The 21,641-nt window shown below is 37.6% G+C and overlaps 1 protein-coding gene across 2 annotated transcripts in view; it reads left to right on the top strand.

Annotated features, from left to right (window-relative positions):
* The window catches only part of SCAMP1 (secretory carrier membrane protein 1), a 45,993-nt gene extending 25,338 nt beyond the window's left edge, over window positions 1-20,655 (top strand). Inside the window, exons 5-9 of one of the 2 annotated variants that reach the window (XM_054811057.1) lie at window positions 5,667-5,795; window positions 11,527-11,686; window positions 13,396-13,497; window positions 15,367-15,484; window positions 17,309-20,655. In XM_054811057.1, coding sequence (XP_054667032.1) covers window positions 5,667-5,795; window positions 11,527-11,686; window positions 13,396-13,497; window positions 15,367-15,484; window positions 17,309-17,473 — 674 coding nt within the window. In that variant the 3' untranslated portion in view covers window positions 17,474-20,655. The remainder of the gene's footprint in view (window positions 1-5,666; window positions 5,796-11,526; window positions 11,687-13,395; window positions 13,498-15,366; window positions 15,485-17,308) is intronic. The other variant, XM_054811058.1, reaches the window with a different exon arrangement.
* The last annotated feature ends 986 nt before the right edge of the window (window positions 20,656-21,641 follow it).

Below are 21,641 nucleotides of genomic sequence, written 5' to 3'. Positions count from 1 at the left end.
GGAGCATTTTGAAAAGAAGTAAAAGTATCTTGTCTTTGATTTCTCTTCTGTCAGTATTTATAGCTGTAGGAGAACTTTCCTGTTTTGAACCATTTCCTTATCTTTTGCTGTGTTACAGACATAATATTCCATGCAAATAGCAGAAAGATCTATCCTATTGTTAATCTTTTAATAATTTTTCGTATGACACTTTGGACCCCATAGTCAAGATCAGTGTATCTCATTTTGCCACAAACTGAAATGTGCTGTGCAAAACCATCAGGTTTTGTATGGCAATTCAAAAATGAGAATACTTATATCATCTTAACCGAAGACTTTGCTAGAAGTATTATCTATGGGAATATTCCTTTTCAAAAGGAAGAACTTCAGACTGCAGTTAGGAAGAAAACAAACCAAAAAACAAAACAGTGTGCAATGTTGACTTTGTGTTGGCTTTTCACTTGAGTCTAGAATTCTCCCTGGTTTATTTCCACAGGTGCTGGTTTTGTTTTTTTAATATGTAGTGGTACAATTCTAGATTGCATAATTGTTTAGTAATTCAAATTCTCAGGGAACAGAATAGAGTATTTTCAGTTGGAAGGGACCTACCTATAAGTTAAAGCATGTTATTAAGGGCATTGTCCAAATACCTGTTGAACACTGACAGGCTTGGGGCATCGACCAGCTCTCCAGGAAGCCTGTTCCAGTGTTTGACCACCCTCTCAGTAAAGAAATGCTTCCTCATGTCCAGTCTAAACCTCCCCTGACACAGCTTTGAACCATTCCCACGCATCCTGTCACTGGATCCCAGGGAGAAGAGCTGAGCACCTCCCTCTCCACTTCCCCTCCTCAGGAAGCTGTAGAGAGCAGTCATATGCCAGTTATATGCTAGGATCTGGGAATGGGGAATTGCTATTCTTAAAAGGGAAAAGATCATGGTGATACTGTCCCTTCATTAAACCATTTTTATTTTCTCAGTATTTGTTCTTTTCAATCTCTCTATTAAATCTCTGTACCTCTTCTCTGAGACAGTGATTTTTTTGTTGTTTTTTCATTTCCTTCTCCATGTATTGTTCTTCATCTAATTTCACTAACTTACATTGATAGTCTGGATTTGATTACTTTTCTATTCCAGGCTTTAGGGACAGTTTCATTCGTCTGTATCTTAGGGAATGTACGTCTGATAAACCCATGCATGTTTCGGGATATTTCTAAAATGAGTATTTGTTATTAGGTTGCAGTTCTTCACATCAAAGTCCTTGAAGAATCCATGAAGAATCTGAAGGATTCTTTAGGAAGGCCGAACAGAGAAGAGAGAGCGTTTAAAGCTGTAAAGAAGATACTGTTTTTTTACCAAATGTGCAAAATATGCTGCAAATCAGTATTTTTATATTGTGACTGAGAACAACAACATTCTTTTGATTTTTTTTTTTCTTTACACACTCATTTGAACTCCTTTGGAAACACTGTAGAGTTGTCTACGTTGGAGGACAGGGTCTTTTGTAATACTCTAGCTGTTTGCATTCAATTTAACATACTGGCTGCACATCTAGGATACTGTCGTCATATGCAATTGACAACAGTGCAAAGATCTTCAACCTGGTGGGTCAGCTCAGTTTGATGCTTTTGGTCTTCTCTGTTCAGATCCTGTGCAGCATTACATTTGATCTACTTAAAGTGTATTGCTTCCTATTTCAGCTCATTCATTTGGGCATGCCTGAAAATCCCTTTCTGTGCTTGCATGAAGCTAGTTTAGGGGTGTCTGCATTCATAGCGTGCGCATGCCATTGAAGTTCCATTCATAGGCCTTGAGGTAGTAACTTGTGTTAATTGAAATAACTTTTGAGATGGGTCTTTGCTTATCAAGATACAGTCTTGGAATCATAGAATCATAGAATGGTTTGGGTTGGAAGGGACCTCAAAGATATCTAGTTCCAACCCCCCTGCTGCAGGCAGGGACACCCTCCACTAGAACATGTTGCCCAAAGCCTCATCCAACCTGGTCTTAAACACTTTCAGGGATGGGGCCTCCACAACCTCTCTGGGCAACCTGTTCCAGTGCCTCACCACTCTAACAGTAAAGAATTTCTTTCTAACATCTAATCTAAATTGACCCTCCTTCAGCTCAAACCCATTACCCCTTGTCCTGTCACTACATTCCCTGATAAACAGTCCCTCTCCATCTTTCCTGTAGGCCCCCTTTAGGTACTGGAAGGCTGCTATGCGGTCTCCCCGGAGCCTTCTTGTCTCCAGGCTGAACAACCCCAACTCTCTCAGCCTGTCCTCATAGGAGAGGTGCTCTATCCCTCTGATCAGCTTTGTGGCCCTCCTCTGGACTCGCTCCAACAGCTCCATGTCTCTCCTGTACTGGGGCCCCCAGAGCTGGACGCGGTACTCCAGGTGGGGTCTTACAAGAGCGGAGTAGAGGGGCAGGATCACCTCCCTCGACCTGCTGGTCACACCTTTTTTGATGCAGCCCAGGATACAGTTGGCTTTCTGGGCTGCAGGCGCACACTGCCGGCTCATGTTGAGCTTCTCATCAATCAGTACCCCCAAGTCCTTCTCCTCGGGGCTGCTTTCAATCCATTCCTTGCCCAGCCTGTAGTCGTGCTTGGGATTGCGCCGACCCACGTGCAGGACCTTGCACTTGGCCTTGTGGAACTTCATGCAGTTTGCACAGGCCCACCTCTCCAGCCTGTCAAGGTCCCTCTGGATGGCATCCCTTCCCTCCAGAGTGTCGACCACACCACTCGGCTTGGTGTCGTTGGCAAACTTGCTGAGGGTGCACTCGATCCTACCGTCCATGTCGCTGACAAAGATGTTAAGCAGTGCCGGTCCCAGTACCGACCCCTGAGGAACACCACTCGTCACCGTTCTCCACTTGGACATTGAGCCGTTGACCACAACTCTTTGAGTGCGACCATCCAGCCAATTCCTTATCCACCGAGTGGTCCATCCATCAAATCCATGTCTCTCTAATTTAGAGACAAAGATGTTGTGCGGGACAGTGTCAAATGCCTTGCACAAGTCCAGGTAGATGATGTCAATTGCCCTTCCCTTGTCCACCAACACTGTAACCCCATCACAGAAGGCCATCAAATCTGTCAGGCACGATTTGCCCTTAGTGAAGCCATGTGGGCTGTCACCAATCACCTCCTTGTTTTCCATGTGCCTGAGCATAGTCTCCAGGAGGGTCTGCTCCATGATCTTGCCAGGCATGGAGGTGAGACTGACCGGCCTGTAGTTCTCTGGGTCTTCTTTTTTACCCTTCTTAAAAATGGGGGTTATGTTTCCCCTTTTCCAGTCAGTGGGAACTTTGCCAGACTGCCAGGACTTCTCAAGTATGATGGCGAGTGGCCTGGCCACTTCATCCACCAGTTCCCTCAAGACCTGTGGATGCATCTCACCAGGTCCCATGGCCTTGTGCACCTTCAGGTTCCTTAGATATTCTCAAACCTGATCTTCTCCTACAGTGGGCAGTTCTGCATTCTCCCAGTCCCTGCCTTCTGTGACCTGGGCAGTGTGGCTCAAGCATTTGCCAGTGAAGACTGAGGCAAAGAAGTCATTGAGTACCTCAGCCTTCTCCATTTCCTGGGTAACCAGGTCACCCGTTTCATTCCGGAGGGGACCCGCATTTGCCCTCGTCCTCCTTTTATCACTAACATACCTATGGAAGCTTTTGTTGTTGTCCTTGACAGCCCTGGCCAGACTAATTTCTGTCAGGGCTTTGGCTTTCCTAACCTGATTCCTGGCTGCTCGGACAGTTTCTCTGTATTCCTCCCAGGCTACCTGCCCTTGCTTCCACCTTCTGCAGGCTTCCTTTTTTTGTTTGACTTTGCCCAGGAGCTCCTTGTTCATCCATGGGGGCCTCTTGGTGTTTTTGCTTGACTTCCCCTTTGTTGGGATGCATGGCTCCTGAGCTTGGAGGAGGTGACCCTTGAATATTAGCCAGCTGTCTTGGGCCCCTCTTCCTGCCAGGGCTTTGTCCCATGGTATTCTACCAAGCAGATCCCTGAAGAGGCCAAAGTCTGCTCTCCTGAAGTCCAGGGCAGTGAGCTTGCTGCGCGCCCTCCTCGCTGCCCTGAGGATCCTGAATTCCACCAGTTTGTGGTCACTGCAGCCAAGGCTGCCCTTCAGCTTGATGTCCCCTACCAGGCCCTCCTTATTGGTGAGAATAAGGTCCAGCATGGCACCTCTCCTCGTGGGTTCCTCTATCACTTGGAGGAGGAAGTTGTCATCGACACGTTCCAGGAATATGATTATCCAAAGTGTATTTAGAAAAAGATGGTTTTTTGATCTAAAACCATCTCACCAAGCTGTCTTTCAGTCTTACTTGAAAATTTTGAAACCTGTACCACAGCAGAGGGAAAGTACTTGAAATACAATTCTTAAGTAATAACTTGAATTATTATAAGATACCCAAATTCTTCCATAACTCTGTCTTGAAACTATAGGTCCTGAGAGAAATAACCATATACTGCAAACGAAGATCTGAATTATTATCAGATATTTTTCACATAAGAAACCCCAAGTAGTTTTTAATATGGATGGGATTATTGCTTGACTACCTTCTCTGTGCCCCCTCTGCCAATCCCTTGCTCTGAAAGGCTTGGTAAAAATTCCAGTAGAAGAGGCAGAAAACTTAACAGGTACTCCGTGCTTTAAACCTGTTTGGGCAGAACTGACAGCTTCATCTTGTCTTGTGTGGTAATAAGAAATAATGCAAGTATGTAAGCTTTGTAAGTTTTCTGTTCTTATCAGATGAACTGCTAGTAAAGACATGGTTGAAGATAGAAAATGCAAGCAAAATCTTGTCAGAATTTCAAGTAAAGGTGCCTTTAGGTTAGTCTGTAGTTCAGCCCCACTTTTGGAACATGGGGATTAAGGTATCACTTGCATCCAGAATTTGAAATGCTATGGGAAAGGTTTGTTGTAGTTATTACCTCCATTGAATCTCTGAGTCTGTGCTTGGTATGAGTTGTGTTTGACAGCACGTATACTCCAGCCAGTGAGCAGATCAGCATACAGGAAATCCAAGTGTCTGATAACTTTGTCCTTTGTGGTGTCCTCACTCTGTAACACAACTGTATCAAAATACAGTGATGCTGTATTGCATCTTCTGGTAAGAAAAAAGTAGTTTAGACCATTTCAATAGCTGCTTTTCTTGAGGCTTACGGGCTTTTAGGTAAAGCTTTGACTGTAAACTATATTGGGAACTAGTTCAAAGTGTCAGAGATAGCCTGGTGTTAAAAATACCAGGATTCTGAGAATGAATAATGCTTTTCAGTCCCCAGTCTTTGTGTTCAACAAGTGCGTGAGTATGGTGAGACTTCAGGGAAACGTGCATTGAAAAGTCAACTCTGAGAAACTGGTTTTCTGTTCGTATCTGCTTGTTTTGTGAAGAATTCTCTTTTCTCATTACTTTATAGGAACCGTCAGATACCTGCTTAGTCTTTTAAGTAGATAAACTATTGTACTTTCCTTGATCTGTCTGCACTTCATTGTATTTTCTTTCTGAAGTTTATTTTCAGTATTGCTGATAAAACTCTTGGGTTATGGTAGCCCAGGTTATCCATACGCTTGTGAAACTCATGCATAAAACAATTTGAACAAGTCCAGATGCATATCTCTTTCTAGTATACAGATTAAAACTGTATTATAAAGCTCTTTTTTTCTCTGTTTTGCAGGTAGAAAAAACAACTGGCCACCTCTTCCTGAGAATTTTCCAGTAGGTCCTTGTTTCTACCAGGACTTTTCTGTAGACATTCCTGTAGAATTCCAGAAGACAGTAAAGATTATGTACTATTTGTGGATGTGTGAGTATTTTTTTAAAAGAAAAAACAAAGTGCCTATTTAAACTTGATGATACATACCTGCTGTTTTGGCTTTTGCAATGTATGTATTGAGAAATTGTTTTGAATCCAGAGGTCAGGTGTTGAAGTGAAATCTTTTTGCTAGCTTCAATTTTAAAAATATGGAATTATTATTTCATAAAAACTTCCACAGAAAAAAAGGAGGAGGATTATCCTAAGGCAGTTTGGTTATAGTATATTGCAGTTTTCTGGTTTAAGTATCTCTGTTGTTGTAAAATGAGCTTTGAGCATTTATTAACTTAGAAATTATTTTAATGTTGTTAAAATCGGCTTATTATTAAGAAATAGAATTCACAATCAGTGTTAGTAGACTTATGAAGCTAAGTATAATATCAGTTTGCTTTGATACACAGTTTTATATAGTTTAATATAGTTTTTAGTCTATAGTAGAGATGTACTATCATTTTAGTCTATTTAAAAAAGTACTGTTAAGTGAGTTAGCTGAAGAATCAGTCCATGTTAGAGCGATCCTTTGTACACCAAGAAGGTTCTACACCATCTTTGTGGCGTTAATTTTGTGCTCATTCAGGTGCTGTGTTTTCATTGGAGAAATGCTGGATGAACCAAATATACAAATACTCCAACTTTTGTATCTTCTGCCTTCTCCAGTGTGATGAGAGCTTAAGAATTACTCTGACACTGAGGAAATTCTGAATATTTAGGTGCTTTGATGCCTTTAATATATTTTTAGCATACTAAGGGAGTGTGAATTTCAGAACTTTTCTGTATTTTTTTTCAGGGCTTCAGATATAGTTAGCAAATCTCCGTAATTTTACCTGTTAATCTGGTAATCTTATTACTGTGATTGAACCACGTAACTGAAACACATAAAATGAGCAGTCAGCATTGAATCAAGTGAATTCCACTTCATCATAATACACAGCTTTCTGTATTCATTGCTGGGTCACTAATCTTCAAATAAGCAGCTAAATCCACTGCAGAATGTGTGACTAGTTACTCATATATCTGACAGACCTTTAAGATTTATATGACATCTAAGATCAAGTACTCCAGAATTTTAGGATAGTTACTAATTCTGGCCTTTTGCAGGACTGAGTTCTGAAAGTGCCATATGTTTCAAACACAAGGTGAAGTTGGGCAGTGAGAGTTTGAATATTAATACTGTTTTTCTTTTTCCTTCTTATGGCCATAAATAAAGGAAGCAGCAATGTTACAGTATTTAAAAATATATAGGAGTTGTGCTTTTATACTAACATGACGGATTTTCTTGTAGGTAGACAGAGATTTTAGCTGAGTCCTCTTGCTCTTTTCAGCTCCAGTACTCTCTGACTTAGGGATTACTCAGGAAGGAAGGAAAAAGGCATAATAAAGGAGAAGAAAGACAAAATCTATTTCAAGCTTTTTTTTAAAAGAAAAAATGTTTAGTACAGATCTCTATTCCATAGGGCTGGTTGTTGAATCAGTCCTTGTGACTCTTCTTTCCCAGGATCATAGCTACATAGTTTGGCTCATTTTTCATTAGAGTGGCTGTGCTTCCTCAGTGGAGGCACTTACTACCATAGCAAACCAGCCTGCTTCTGCTTGCTGCTCTACCCTACATTTTACTTCCTCTTCCAGAACTTCCTGGGTCTTGTAAGGCATAGGGGTTCTGTGAACATAATCGCACTTGGATAAGTCTAGTACCACATGCTGAGCGCTTGGTAAAGTAGGTTAGTTTTCCTCTTCCTTTTTAGCAGCCCTAGGAACAAACCTTTCTGTTTTAGTTTTCTGTGTGTTTCTGTGGTTAGTAGCAATTTTTATATCCTTATTATTGGTCTTTGTGTGTCTGAGGAAACTTTTTTACCTGTTTCAGATCTATATGCTCTTTAGCTCATGAGAAAACAAGTCTTTTTGTCTTTTTTTTTCATTTTTTTTTTTAACAGAGTGCTACCATGGTTTTGGCTTCTGTCAGCTGCCAGTGGAACTCTATCTTGGTTTTGTGACCATTGCTGTTTTAGTGGCTTGCAGATAGAATGACAATTTTCCTGTCATTCTATCTCTTTAGCACTGAGCACTACTTTTTAGATGTTCCTATGCTGTTACTAGTGAAATGTCCCATGTCTCTTGACCTGTATCTAACACCAAATATTTTTTGGCTTAAAAGCCTGTGTTTTCCAGCTACTTTCCCCACAGGCTGATAGCATGTGCAAAATGAGCAGTACTGATTTTCAAAGAATATTTCTTATTTGAAGTTACAAACCAAAGAGCTCTTAATCTCATCGAAAGCTTTTGTGGCATTTGGGTTTGTTACTTTATATAGGCTGTGAATGTTTCCATTTTCTATGAACAAGACTTTAAAGGTTTTCAAAGACCAATGACATAAACTGTAGATTCTTGTAGAAAAATAATACCCTAAGGTGCCAATTTCTATGCTATTTTTTCTGTTTAGGAGAGTTTAATCTCATCCATCCTTCTGTCTGAGCATACGATCAATAGTACATATATTTGTTCTGCCTGTTCCCGAGAACTTCCAAGGATGGACACTTCATAAACTCCCTCCAAGCCTGTTCTAGTGTGTTGCTGTCTTCTATCATCAGAAGATGTTTCCAAGTGTATAATTTAATTCTCCCTTCCTGTGATTGATCTTCCCTGTTCTGTCCTCTGTTGTTATGGAAAACACATTTATCCCCATTAGCTATCTCCTTTTGAGTAAATTAGCCAAATTAGCTGAGTAGTTTACTCACACTTTCTTTGTAGGTTATGTTTTCTAGAGGTCTGATCGGTTGCTGTCTTACAGATTTGCTGCTTGGTCCACTCTCTATTATTATGGGGTTTTTTTAGTGTGTAGCATCAAGAATTTTACAATATAGACTGTGTGCAATATTTTAGCTGAACTGCTAATGTACTGTGTAGAGGGGGAAGAAAACACCTTTGCATTTTTGGTAGCAGGTGCTTATGTGCTGATCTAAGTCTGGTTTAGAGTATATTTTTTTTCTATGGAAAATATTTCTGTCCTTTGTAAGGCATGTTTGCACATGTCTTATGCCCTCATAAGAACAGAGAAGGAACAAAAGCCTAAACTACATTTGAAGCCACTTTGTGCTGCAAGGTTGTGTGTGATCAAACTTCACCAGCTTTATCTTCACTTGTTAGTTGCTTGTGGCTTCAAAACCCTCTCTTCTGTAGGCATCCCATTCCCCTCGAGGCAGTCCATTACAAGGTGGCAGTCCAGCTGGTTCCAGGGAAGAAGTGTACTCTTTTGTCATGTGTCCTAATGAGGACTTTGGTCTCCTGAGAATACCATCAGTAAAACATTACTGAAATGAAATTTAGTACAAAAATCTATTTTCATACAGTGTCAAATGGGACTGCAAAATAATCATCTTAATAATGTAGATGCCAAATAGTGTCAGAGCAACTTGTAGTCTTTATCTACAATTCACTTTCAAACATTAATGGATGATGCAGTTAATTAAGATAGGGAATGTATATCTAACTAGGATTCTTGTGTACAAGGAAGTTTACACTAATAAAAATGAAGTTGAGTCTGAATATTTCTTAAACAAAAGTAATTTCCCATTGTTCACTCTCATTCTGGCATGAATGCCTTTTTTTTTTCTTCTTCTTTTTTAATATCAACTGCTTCCACAGACAAACCAGGAGAAGGCTTTCTTAGATCACTTTATACTGAGTACTGTATTGGTATAGCTGTGAAGTTACTGTCATATAGACAATGAATGTTGCAGACTTCCACCAAAGCCTTAGGTCGTTTCAGCCCCTGAGTGGTCATTATCTTCTACTAACTTGTATCATGGTTTAATTTGAAGAGGCGGGTAGGTAGAAGGTACTTAAAACCATGACCCTGAAGATAAAACCACCTGTCTGTTGATGCAACAGCAAAGCTTATCCAGGTCACTCTAGTGAAGGTGTTGGCTCAAAGAACAAATAATGCCTTTCTGTAGCTTGCAGCAGGCAGAGAGAAGGGCGAGTGGAGCCAAGGGAGACTTGCCAGTGAAGTCTCACGTCTTTGTCTGTAGCTTGCTATAGTTTTTGCAGCTGAGATTCTCTGTGACAGTAGTGAAGCAGACCCCTCTGTTGCTGGTTTTACTGTGGTTATCAGTATCAGTAGTGCGTGTGACATTTCAACCCTCTTCTGTACTGATGGTATTCTTTTAAAACTTGTCCTGTTACTGTAATTGCAATTATGAAAAAAGTAGTGATTTCGGAAAGTTCAAACTCCATCAGAATGTGGATGTTTCTGTTAACCTAGGGAGTATCCCTGTTTTCCAGTACTGACTAGAAAAAGAAATACCACTTAGTAAGTGTTCTCATATTTACCAAAGGAAGGCGGATTTGTATCCTTTGTTGTGCTTTCTGAGGCATAGACACACAAATTCTGAAGTGAGTTGCTTTGTCGACCTCTTGGAGCAGTGCTAAGATATGTAGATGCATTAAATGCTTTATATTTAAAAGCACAAAGTTTTCTGTTTGTGGTGACTCTTAGAGGAAAATATGATTTGTTTTGAGTTTCATGCAGTGATGTGAGCATTTTATGTTAATGTTTTTCCCACTAAGTTGATTTAGGGCTTATTTTAGTACCAGTTAAGACGGCAGCAAAGAGTTTGAGGAGTCTTTTTCAGAATCTATCTTGCCAGTTCTTCTGTTAACCCTACCTTCCAGTAAAATGACTAAAATGTTTCTCTGAACTTAAATAAAAAAGTCATTGCTGCAAGGAGCAGCTTGTGCACTCTTAATTATAAATACTGTACTTTGTCCTGGTCCGCAAGGACAGAAACTGTCCTCTGAGACACCAAAATCACTCCTGAATCACTGGTTATTACTGAACAAAGACAGAAATTCATGTTCATCTTTTAAGTCTAGCAGAACTAATTTCTGTGCCAGATAGCATGAAGGTACTAGTTGTAAAGTTTCTTAATATTGCTGTATCTTTTTCGAAGAATTAAATATATTTGAAATAAACTGTGAAGTCATATTGCCAATGCATTTTCTTTAGTGGAAATTCAATAGTTAACCTGTAACAAGGTCTGCCAATGAGAAAATGCTAGTATTGAGCTAAGAATGGAGCACAAAAAAGGCAGATGTTTCAGACCAGTGTCACAAGAAATATTTGAATATGCAATATGTATTAAAGCATCCAGAACAGCTTCTTGCAGATCTTGTTTTACTGAGAAACATTTTTACTAAGTGGGGTTTTTTTTTGCTTTATTACATGGAAGACAAAGAGCTTTTCCTTGGAAGATTTTTTTTGCAAATTTTAATTTTCAAATTAGAATGTGTACAGTGTGAAATTTATGATTCATTTTATATCATAAGCCTTCTCTAAAACAATATTCAGTAGTGTGTTAAATATCTGTATCCAGTTGTTACTGTAGAAAAAGTATCAATTATTGCAGCTGTAGAAGCCTTTTTTTTTCATCATTTTAAGTTTGAAAATGTTTTATTGTTATGACAGGATTTTTTCCTTCACCATATACCTGATAGTACTTGAATTTTCCTGTTCAGTACTTTCACTTGTGAATACAGGGTTTACCTGAAAGTCAGAAAACTGTACAAAAATCAGCTTATTGCTGAGGGTATTGAGAGGGTATTGATTTATTGTCAGCATGTTGATGTTTTATTTAAACTTGCTCAGTTTGGGTATTACTTTAACAGTTGTAATAATTTATTGTATAAACATAAGTTAATTAAGACTATTTTGCTTTTGCTTCTACAGTCCATACAGTGACACTGTTTCTTAATATCTTTGGATGTTTGGCCTGGTTTTACGTTGATGCTACGCGAGGGGTTGATTTTGGATTGAGTATTCTCTGGTTCTTGCTTTTTACCCCTTGTTCTTTTGTCTGCTGGTACAGACCACTTTATGGAGCTTTCAGGTAACAACTTCAGCTTGACTTAGGATATGTAAACACTTGTCAAAATGCATTAACATTCCAGAATTTGCTTGATTATCATTATGATAATCCTTTAATATGCCTTCATTAGAAACAAGTAGTATGTTTGCCATTGATTCAGTTGTTATATTTGAAACATTAGATGGCAATAGTGAGGAATATCATGGAATATCCTTTAAAGTATTTATTGCTTATACCATTGACAAAATATTTGTAGGAAATATTTAAGTTTGTATTGGACTGATAACAATTTTAAGGAAAAATCGTATTAAATCTCTATACTAAGAACTTGAGTAGGTTAATAGTTGAGTGCCTTAAATTTCTGGCTTCCTGAACGAACTTCATAAAATTCTACACATAAAAATCTGACGTCGTTAAGTGACCTACAGTGTCTGTAATTGAAGTAGAATGAAATTGTTAAGAATGAGTAGGGCTGGTATATAGTAATCAAACTAGTATTTTTCCTAGCTTTTAGCAATCTCTGCAGATGGCACAAGTGTCAAGTGTGGTAGCTTTGTGTTTAAGAATAGCATGGTTGCTTGCAAGAAAAATGGAATTTTTTTTCTTTTTTGTGCAAATCAGCATGTAGAGATGCTAAACTCTGTACTCTTACAGTATTTCTTAGGATTTTTTTTTTTACATTGAAGTGATTCAGGATATTCTCAGTTAAAATGCACTGATTCTTGTAGAGAAAGATTGATGGCCAGAAATTGCAGTTAAGCATAACCTTTCGACTAAATCTGGTGTTTCCTTTGGCTAACCAAGGAGATACTGCTGTACCCACACATCTTGAGGAATCGTGTAGTTTAACTTGCATTTGGTCTCTAGTAAATCCATAGCTTTTCTTAGTGAATATTGATTGTTTGGAAAACTACTCCTTGCATATTCAACTTTCAGTCAGTTGCTCAGCTGAAAATGAAATAGTTATTGAACTGAACTGGTTGAATAAATGGAAATGAAGAAACTCCCTTCTGAAGGATGAGCTATTAACGGCAAAATCTGGTTCTGTGACTTAACTAAGTGATTTCTACTTTCTTTAGAACGCTGGTAGCAAGCATATCATATGGTAATTTGTTTTGCTAGTGATAAGTTGAGGTCTTTGTTCAGATTTTGCCTGTACATTTGTATTTGGGGTTCTTGGGTTTTTTTTAACTTTCAGTCTTTGTCAAGCTGGCATTTTAGTAATTTAAACAGCAAACCTATTTTGTATATTTTGCTTTTAAGCAACAGCTGCTTCAGTATTCTGGTCTGCACTATGTTTCAGTAATTCCATATTAGATTTTACTTTCTTTTACAAGTAAAATAGTTTCTTCCCATCCTGCCAGCACTGTGAACTTCAGTCTGAAAGTGGAGCAGAATTCTGTTCTTCATGCATTGTAGCAAATCTTCTGTGTTCAGTCTAAGAAGCCCTGCTGTGTGCTGAACAGAACACTAAGGAATAGTATCTTGCTGCTATTCTCACCTCTGTTAGAGGTGCCGGTGGCAAAAATACTGTATTAAAGAAGAAACAGCAACTCTTAAAAATAAACACTCTACAAAACCACAGAATTACTGATATTTCAAGTCACTGTCAATAAACAAAAGCACTTTTCTTCTAGTTAATGCAGAAAAAAATTTTAGCTTGGTACTGCAGTATTTGCAAAAAGTAATTAATTTCCTGGCTGCTTTAATCTTTTTTCCCCCTCTTTCAGGAGTGACAGTTCATTCAGGTTCTTTGTGTTCTTCTTTGTATATATCTGTCAGTTTGCTGTACATGTACTTCAAGCTGCAGGATTTCAAAGATGGGGAAACTGGTGAGTATTCTGTTTGCTGTAGTGCTGTGTACTCTGTACGACAAACACATTTGATACAGCAACTGCAATATAGTCTGTGTTTTTTCAAAAAAAAAAATCTTGGGTTCACTGGAATTGTTATATTTAGCACTCAAAAAAAGCATTTTTTGAGTCCTGTTAACGAGGAAAAGTGGGTGAAACATATCCCAAGAGTGTGAGGTATTTCTGTTATTAGGCTGGTCAAAATTGTATCCTTCCATGTAAACCACTTTGAATTATTCTTTCATACATTACCTCCTGTATTTTGGTGGTGTGTGGAGATGTTATTTGCTCCATATTTAAGATAAAGACATAAGCAAAACTTAAAATGAAAATTATTTAGACAGTAATATACTGTTTGCATATTATTTTGTATGATTAATTATTTTAATTATAATAATATACTTACTACTTATTAAGGAAGTTTATGGCTAGAATTTGAAGAATGAGTCAACAGTGTATTCAGGTGAATATAGCGGTATATCTTTGTTAGTATTTGAAAAGCTCATTTGTCTGAGTCAGCTCCTTATTCTGTAATAGTTGACTTTTCTTTTTGATGCTTGTAAGTGTGTAAGATTTACATGAAGCTTTTATGCATATTATCTTTTATTTGAGTCTTCGAGGTCTAATATTTAGATTTTACAAGGAAAAGCTATTGGGAATCGGTCACTATCTGTGGGGAAAAAATCAACAAACTTGAATTAACTAGAAGCATGGTTGTAGAAGCCAGTTGGTAGGATGCAGAGCTGTGACTGGCAGTGCTGTAGCTGGGTGATGACATTCTCTGCATCAGCACTTTTTGCTGCTAACCTCCAAACATACGTAAGGCAGACAAAACAGCATTGCTTTTAGAACTGTAGTGTAAGGAAATGTCCTGTTTTATGATTTTTGCTCTCGAATCAGATATTCTGCTTTTTTATAGATACGTTGACATTAATAAAAAAGTATTTTAGAGGGCCAGCTTTCCAAGTATATGGACTGTGCTTTTAAGGATACTTGGGGCAGGGGTATGAAAAGTAGCCAGATCATCAGAAAATGCTAATTACAGTTTGGATTTTGGAGTTCTGTGGTAGAGTCCAGTTGGACATAGGGGATATCAAAGCATCTTAAAACAGGTAGAGGAAAGTTTTAAGGTTGTTTGGGTTTACAGAAATTTTTTGCTCCTTTTTCTGTGGAAGAATCTTTTCCATCTTAATGTTTTCTTTTTCTTAAGGCAACCTGCTTTTTGTGGTTTCAAGTTTGAGATTGTATTTTTCTGTTGGTGTATCAATTTTGAAGAACGGGGAAATGTTTGAAATAGCTACTGATACAGCAGTCTTTTCTATTAGTTAATCTGATGCTATCTACTTCAAAAAATTATGAAATTAACCTCAGTTGAGAAAGGATCACTGTGTGAATACAAAATAAATGAGTCTGCCCACATAGAAGCTGTCTCTGTGCAGCATGTTTTTGTTTTATATTAAAAAGTTAGCTTCTAACTTCTTTAACGGACATTTTCTCTTCCACAAAATCACAAATCGTGTAGTCTTAAATCAGTCTGAAATAACAGTATGACAAAAAAAATCCCCCAAATTGATGAGCAGTTCTCTAATTTCTTCACAATTCTGCTCAAGGATAATAATCTTTACTACAATTTTTCTGCATGCATTGGGAAAAATGGAAAATCAACTCTAAAAGCTTATTATAGAACTGAAATATGCTTATGTAAAATTGCCTTGACTTTTTCTTCACAAATATTCAAAGCTGATCAGAACCATAGCTTCTAGGTATAAAGCTTCCCTGTATGTGGATACCCGTGGTTGAATGGTTCATGTGCTGTGCTAGTAATGTTTGTCCTTTCTTTTTCTTCAGTGGGTGGATTTCATCTCTTACTGGTCTTAATAAGAGTATTCCTGTTGGCATTATGATGATAATCATAGCTGCACTTTTCACAGCATCTGCTGTTATCTCATTAGTTATGTTTAAAAAGGTAAGTTAAATATTGTTCCCCTCTTCTGTTTCCTGTGTTTGATCTAGATTTTGCTTTCCTGCTTGAGACGCGTACTTTCTCACAAGTAGTGGGGATTTAATGATATTCTTGGGAATGTGCCGTACCTATTAAGAACTGTACTTCTTTGCTTATACTGTTGTGGACTTAGAAGATGCTGCTTGTACTATGCAATTATTTTCTGCAAACTAAAATGGGGAGAGATAGCTCTGAATAAGAGAAACTGGGAGCTAAGTCCACAGTGAAAGGGTAGGTGATGAATGCACTGGACATTATGATTGCGCCTGTAGATGCCAGGTTGTAATTTTCAAATCTGTGGCGATTCATCAGGCTGAGGGAAGTGTGATTCAGATGATTGCTAAGTTTCAGCTCTTACCAAAATCAGAAGAGGGAAATGCCTGGCACCTCAGAAAAGGAGTTTGATTTCTGTGCTTCTATTATTTTAACATTTTGTTGTCAATCCATGATTGCATAGCATAATGGCTCAAAGATGTTTTTTTCCCCTTGGTTCCTTTTTCTGAATTTCCACCCAGAAGATCTAAGTTTAGGTGTTAATGTGTTAGTCAGATTTTGATGTTGTTTAGACAAAATGTAACAGAGGATTCTGCTGATGATGTGCTGGCAATTCTGATAATTCAACCTCAGTTACAGGTACACTTAAAGATTTTCACATATCCAAGCTCTTCTGGCCTATTTACAGTAAACTAGAAATTTTAAGCGTTGCCTGTAGATGTCCCTTCTCGTTACTTGTTTTCTGCGTAAATACTCAGGTACAGGAGAAAGAAACAAGCAAGAAAAATGTATGGTGGAGCATTTTTTTTACACCCTTCCTACCGCATGCATCTGGATGCTTTTCAGAAACCTGCATACTCAGATATGTCCTGGTGTATATTTATGGATGAGAAATAGTCACATTTATAACAAAGAAAAAAGTTAACATTAATTTCCTGCTACACTTGAATGAAAATGTCTTTGCAATATTATTTGACAACTTTATTGTGATTTGATTGAATATGAGTCAGAAATAGCATTTTAAGTTTAATACTCAGGTAATTGGAAGTTACTCAGCATTTGGTTTTTTGCTGTGCTACAGATTATACACCATATTGTTTAGAGTGTTTGCAAGTCATATTGTTTAATAACTCTGCTTATTATGCAGAGCTATTGGTCATCACACTAGTTTAGCAGAAACATATCTGAATTATTATGATGTTTTATACTTTTTAATATTCAGTCATAGCTTAGCTTGTTTTTTAAACTGTATCAATCAGAGAAATTAAAATGTTTCTAAAAATTGATGTAGAAAAAAGTTCACCGAAATGTTATTGACACAGTGGATTCAAAACTACCTTTTTGGTTTTGTTTCCTGCTGTTATTTTTTAACATGCGCACTTACCAACTCTTTTAATAACTATGACAAGTTGTGTACAAATGGAGACAGAAGACATTTTTGCAAGGTGTGAGCTCTGTGTTATGCTAAGGATGCAGCCTGTTCGTGTATTTATATATGTCATTTCAGACGGTAGATACCACATGGCATTTTAGAAAAGACCTGTGAGACCCTCTGAACTTGCAAAAAGTGATAGGTATTCCTACAGTCAAATTGTGCATGCAGCAGGGCAATCAAAAGTTGTAGGATTTCTGGGGACAGAAAGTCCGTTTACTCATTTTGGGATCCTTCCAAACACATGAGCAAACCTGGTTTCCCCACCACATGGCTCTGCTTCATGTTTGAGACTTTGCTGTTAGTTTACCAAGAAATGGAAGGCTCAGCACCATATTTTCACTGCTTTTCCACCCCTCTAGGTGCATGGTCTCTACCGCACAACTGGTGCTAGTTTTGAGAAAGCGCAGCAGGAGTTTGCAACAGGCGTGATGTCCAACAAAACTGTACAGACTGCTGCAGCCAACGCCGCATCAACAGCAGCAACCAGTGCAGCTCAAAACGCGTTCAAGGGTAACCGAATGTAGGGAAACACAAAAAGTCATCGTGGTTCTCTTCGATTGTACTTTATTTTTCAGTCATTTCTTTTATTCCCTAAAAGCCTAGATCAAAATTCACACAGCATGTTTGTCTCTTTTGCAGCTGTGCATGGGTAAAATGGGAAATGTTTGGTTTATTTTAGTTTAAAATTTATTTTAAAAAGATAACCATTCTTTGCCCTTCTTCAAGATGTTGCATTCTAGAATGTAAAGCAGCCCATATTTTATGGAGGATAAATAATTTCAACAATTGGCCTGAGAATGAATTGTGGTATATAATGCTCAAATAAATTTATTAAGAATTTGGAAGGTTTTTAGTGGTTCACTCCGGTATTTTTTTTAACTTCAGGAAAGCACTTTGGATCAATTATTTTGCTTCGTAAGAACTGTTTTCCCTGTTTCTACTATAAGAAGTGGGGTAGACTGAGAGATGTAGAAAGTTAGGTATGGCTACTGCTTTTGCAATTTCAGCAGCTGCTGGAGGACAAATACAAGTAGGGTAGGTATTATAAATTCTTTTCTTGGGTTTTTTTTTAGGATAAGTCTTTTGATATAAACCTGTAAGTTTGCATGAATACTGTTGAGTTATCTGATCTTGTTTAAATAGTGTTTTGGTCCAGAATTTACCTGTGCCACTTTATACTTACAGCGTTTGTATCCATTTTCATGGAGTATTCTCTACGTGTGAGAAATGACTGTGGTGCAGAAACATTCTCTGTAGTAGAATGTGTAATGCATTGTACAGTTCAAGGAAGTTAACTGATGGTTTCAATCACAGAGCTACACGATTATATATTTGCTATTTTTAATTTCAGTATTCATGTCTTGAGGTAATAATTTTGCTGGAAAAGAAACCAATATTAACTTTAAGAACACTAGTTTCTTGTCCCCTTTCCCTCTTCTATGTGCAGTGGTATTTTTGTTGTATTTGGGATTTTTTGAGTGGTTTGGTTTCCGTTTTTTTTAAGTATAGATTTGTGTTTAACAGTGGTACTAAATCTCTAGCCCAGTCAGTCACTCCGTTTACTGCTTGTCCAAAAACCTAAATATACAGTATTTAATTTTCTAACAGGAATATTGTCTAAAACCAAGCTTTTTAAGCAATGGCATTTAACAGATACTTGAATCTGTTTTAACATTAACTCAGCCATTTTTGTGATGTGATTTAAGCTGGGGGAAAAAAAGCTTTTAAACTATTTTGAGTGGGAAAGGTGAGAAATCTTGATCTTTAACAAAGTTAAATTTTAACTCCTTGACCTGGAGGCCTAAGAGGTTAAATTGGTGCTGTGGAACTGAACAATCTATAATGGTACATACCGTCATAATATTCTAGAATGTAGTCAGGTCTTCATAATGTCATGTTTCTCTCCTTTGAAGATTTTATGTTCTTGGATTGCCTCATGAGTCTTATGCACAATACTTGGGCTGTTTTTTCTATCCGTTACAGAAAATGAAAACGGGAAGGGCCACATCCCACACATAACCTGTATAAGTAGATGCTGTAGCTGAAATTAATTCAGTTCTTAATGTGAATCACCTTTAGTAAGGCAACATAAAATTCTGAGGCCCTTCCATGCCCTGAATGTGGACCGACTTTTCGTAGATTCTTTTTCACTACACTGTATTCATAGTAACAGAAGAACATTACAAAAAATAAACCCCTTAGCTTAACCCCTGGATCAGTATTGTACTATTAGCATGAAGTCCCTATTAGTGACCTTTCTTTTACTAATTTCTTTAAATCCAACTTGAATTTGGGTAAGTGTAGTAGTTTCATCTATGCTGAAGTTTATATTAATGAATAGACTTGCTTCTAAATGTTCTCTGCATCATTAAGTTAAAAGCAATTTAAATATTGTGTGTAATAGGGGCTCTAAAATTTCATACTAGTGGACATGCTAGCATTGAACTTAAATTTGTGTGAAATATTAAAAGCTTTCCAGACAAAAGCCACCATTTTCTGTTGAGATCAGGCATCATCCTTCCAGCAGCTGTATGCCAAGATTGTTCTTCATAATCTTTTAAACTTAACTTGAGGGTTGTATCTAGGAACTCTACTGTGGATTACTTTTAAATCTAAATTTAAGCAATTTTTTTGGTATCTCTTGGATAGGAATCCCAGGGACATCATCCTTGAAAAATAACTTAAGCTGAAGATTGCATAATAACACACATTACCAGAATGTATTGGGGGGGGGGGGAATTAGGAATATAACCTGAATTTGGCAGGTAGATTTTTTTCTCCAAATGTTTAAAGTCTCTTTGAGAAAACATATTTAATGTTCTATGTATAGGGAGTGTTGATTTGTAATGTCATGGGTTGAAAACCTCCTAAGTGAAATTCAAGGTTCAGTTGCATATGAATTGTTTAAACCAGAAATCTCTGAGACTTCACAGTCCAAAAGGGAGGGAGAAGTTTGAGTTTAGCTTTGACAACAGAAGGCTGATATTTGTTAAAATATTTTGTACCTAACGAAAATAGATTTTACAGTCTATTACTAATTTTAATCAGAGTATGGCGCCCACTTAAGTTGTCATTTTGTTGTATTGTGGCAAATTGAGTACAAAGTATGAAGTTTAAACACTGGAATGTCAGTTGTCATTGATCTGTAATTTAGGAGTTGGTTTTATTTATCTGAGGGATGTTTGTATATTTTGTAAATTACTAACAATGCTCTGCCATCCTGGTGAATGTCATGGTTCTGTACAAATACACTTCTGTCCCTCTGTTGCATGTCTGAGTAGTTCAGCAGTTTTGTATATTTATTGTATTAACACAGTGTCATAGAATAAAAAAAGACTTTTTTCCTGGACGTTTGCTCTGTATAGTTTTGACCAATATAGAGGTTTTTCTTCTAATGATCACGATAATGTGCGGGGCGACTGATCTATGTAGAAGTCTCAGTTGGTTTTTATAATTCTGTATATAAACGTTGTAATTCTGCTGAAATGGAGAAGCAAAATGTCCACTATCAAAATGATACATTAGGGTATTAAGAATTAGTGTACTCAGCTGTTACGAAGAAAATTCTTAAACACTTGTAGCCCACTTTCTTGTGCTGTAAACTTACGAGGGTTAAAATCTAAACGTTCTGTCATTACTGAATGAAATTCTACAGGTGTTAAGTGAATCCTAAACACTATTGAAAGTAAAATGAAGTTGCTGAAAACAGCATTGCTTTGGTAGTGTTTATTTTCCTAATTTCTGCTTATGAATTATGTTTCTGTATCACTGCTGTCTCTTGCCTTTTTTATTTTTTCAGGCCCTATCACAGTCTGTTGATTTTTTTTTTTTTTCATATGGTAACTGTAACACCTGCTCGCTAGTACTGGGTTTTCTTTGAAGGGTAACACGACTTCATCTAGACCACGGTGATATAGTTATGTTTGCAAACGTACAATACAGAGAACAGTGCGCTGAGCCACAGTCAGGATTACTCTGGGAGATTGCAGACATGATGCATGCATGCACACATCATTTAGTAGTGAAATTCTTCATCAACTTAATCCATTTCTTTGTAATTTACAGATATAGGATGGCAGTGGCAGCAGACTAAAGGAACAGGTTTTGTACTCGTAAATGGTAAGCACATGGGCAGCATGATCCAGTCATGTTTTATGATTAGAATTATTACATGATTTAAGTGCTGTTGTGGGGAGATAATTCCTCTGGTTTGCTGAGGCTAGCTTTTCTGAAGAAGATGTAAGCATGAAGTTGGGGAGGCACATACACACAGAGGGGTGATACTTTTTGTCCACGCTAAGACAGCAATTGAAAGTATCAGAATAATGTGATTAAATTTGAAATTGTTTTTTCTTTACCTTTCTCAGCTAGACCAAATTACTGATGCCGCTGCATGTGAGTGATACCTAAAGCTGGTTAGGGATGCCAGTTTCTACGCTCTCAGAATTTCACTTACATGAAGATAGTGCAAATCAAATAAAAGGCATCTATTTGAAAACAAGCTTTCAGTGAAGCACAGGAGCAAGACAACATCTTTAAATTCCTGTCCCACTGATATTAATAATATACATTCACTTTCTCATTGCATCACCATTCTAAACTGGAGCTTGAGGAAGAAGTTACTAGAATACAGAAATCTGTAGTAATCACACAATTAGAGAACTGAACTCTGCATTCCCTATTGCCAACTCC

Source organism: Grus americana, chromosome Z (assembly GCF_028858705.1).
Source record: "Grus americana isolate bGruAme1 chromosome Z, bGruAme1.mat, whole genome shotgun sequence".
Classification (NCBI taxonomy): Eukaryota; Metazoa; Chordata; class Aves; order Gruiformes; family Gruidae; genus Grus; species Grus americana.
The sequence above is the reverse complement of the archived record's forward strand: the minus strand, read 5'-3'. Positions and strand labels throughout refer to the sequence as shown.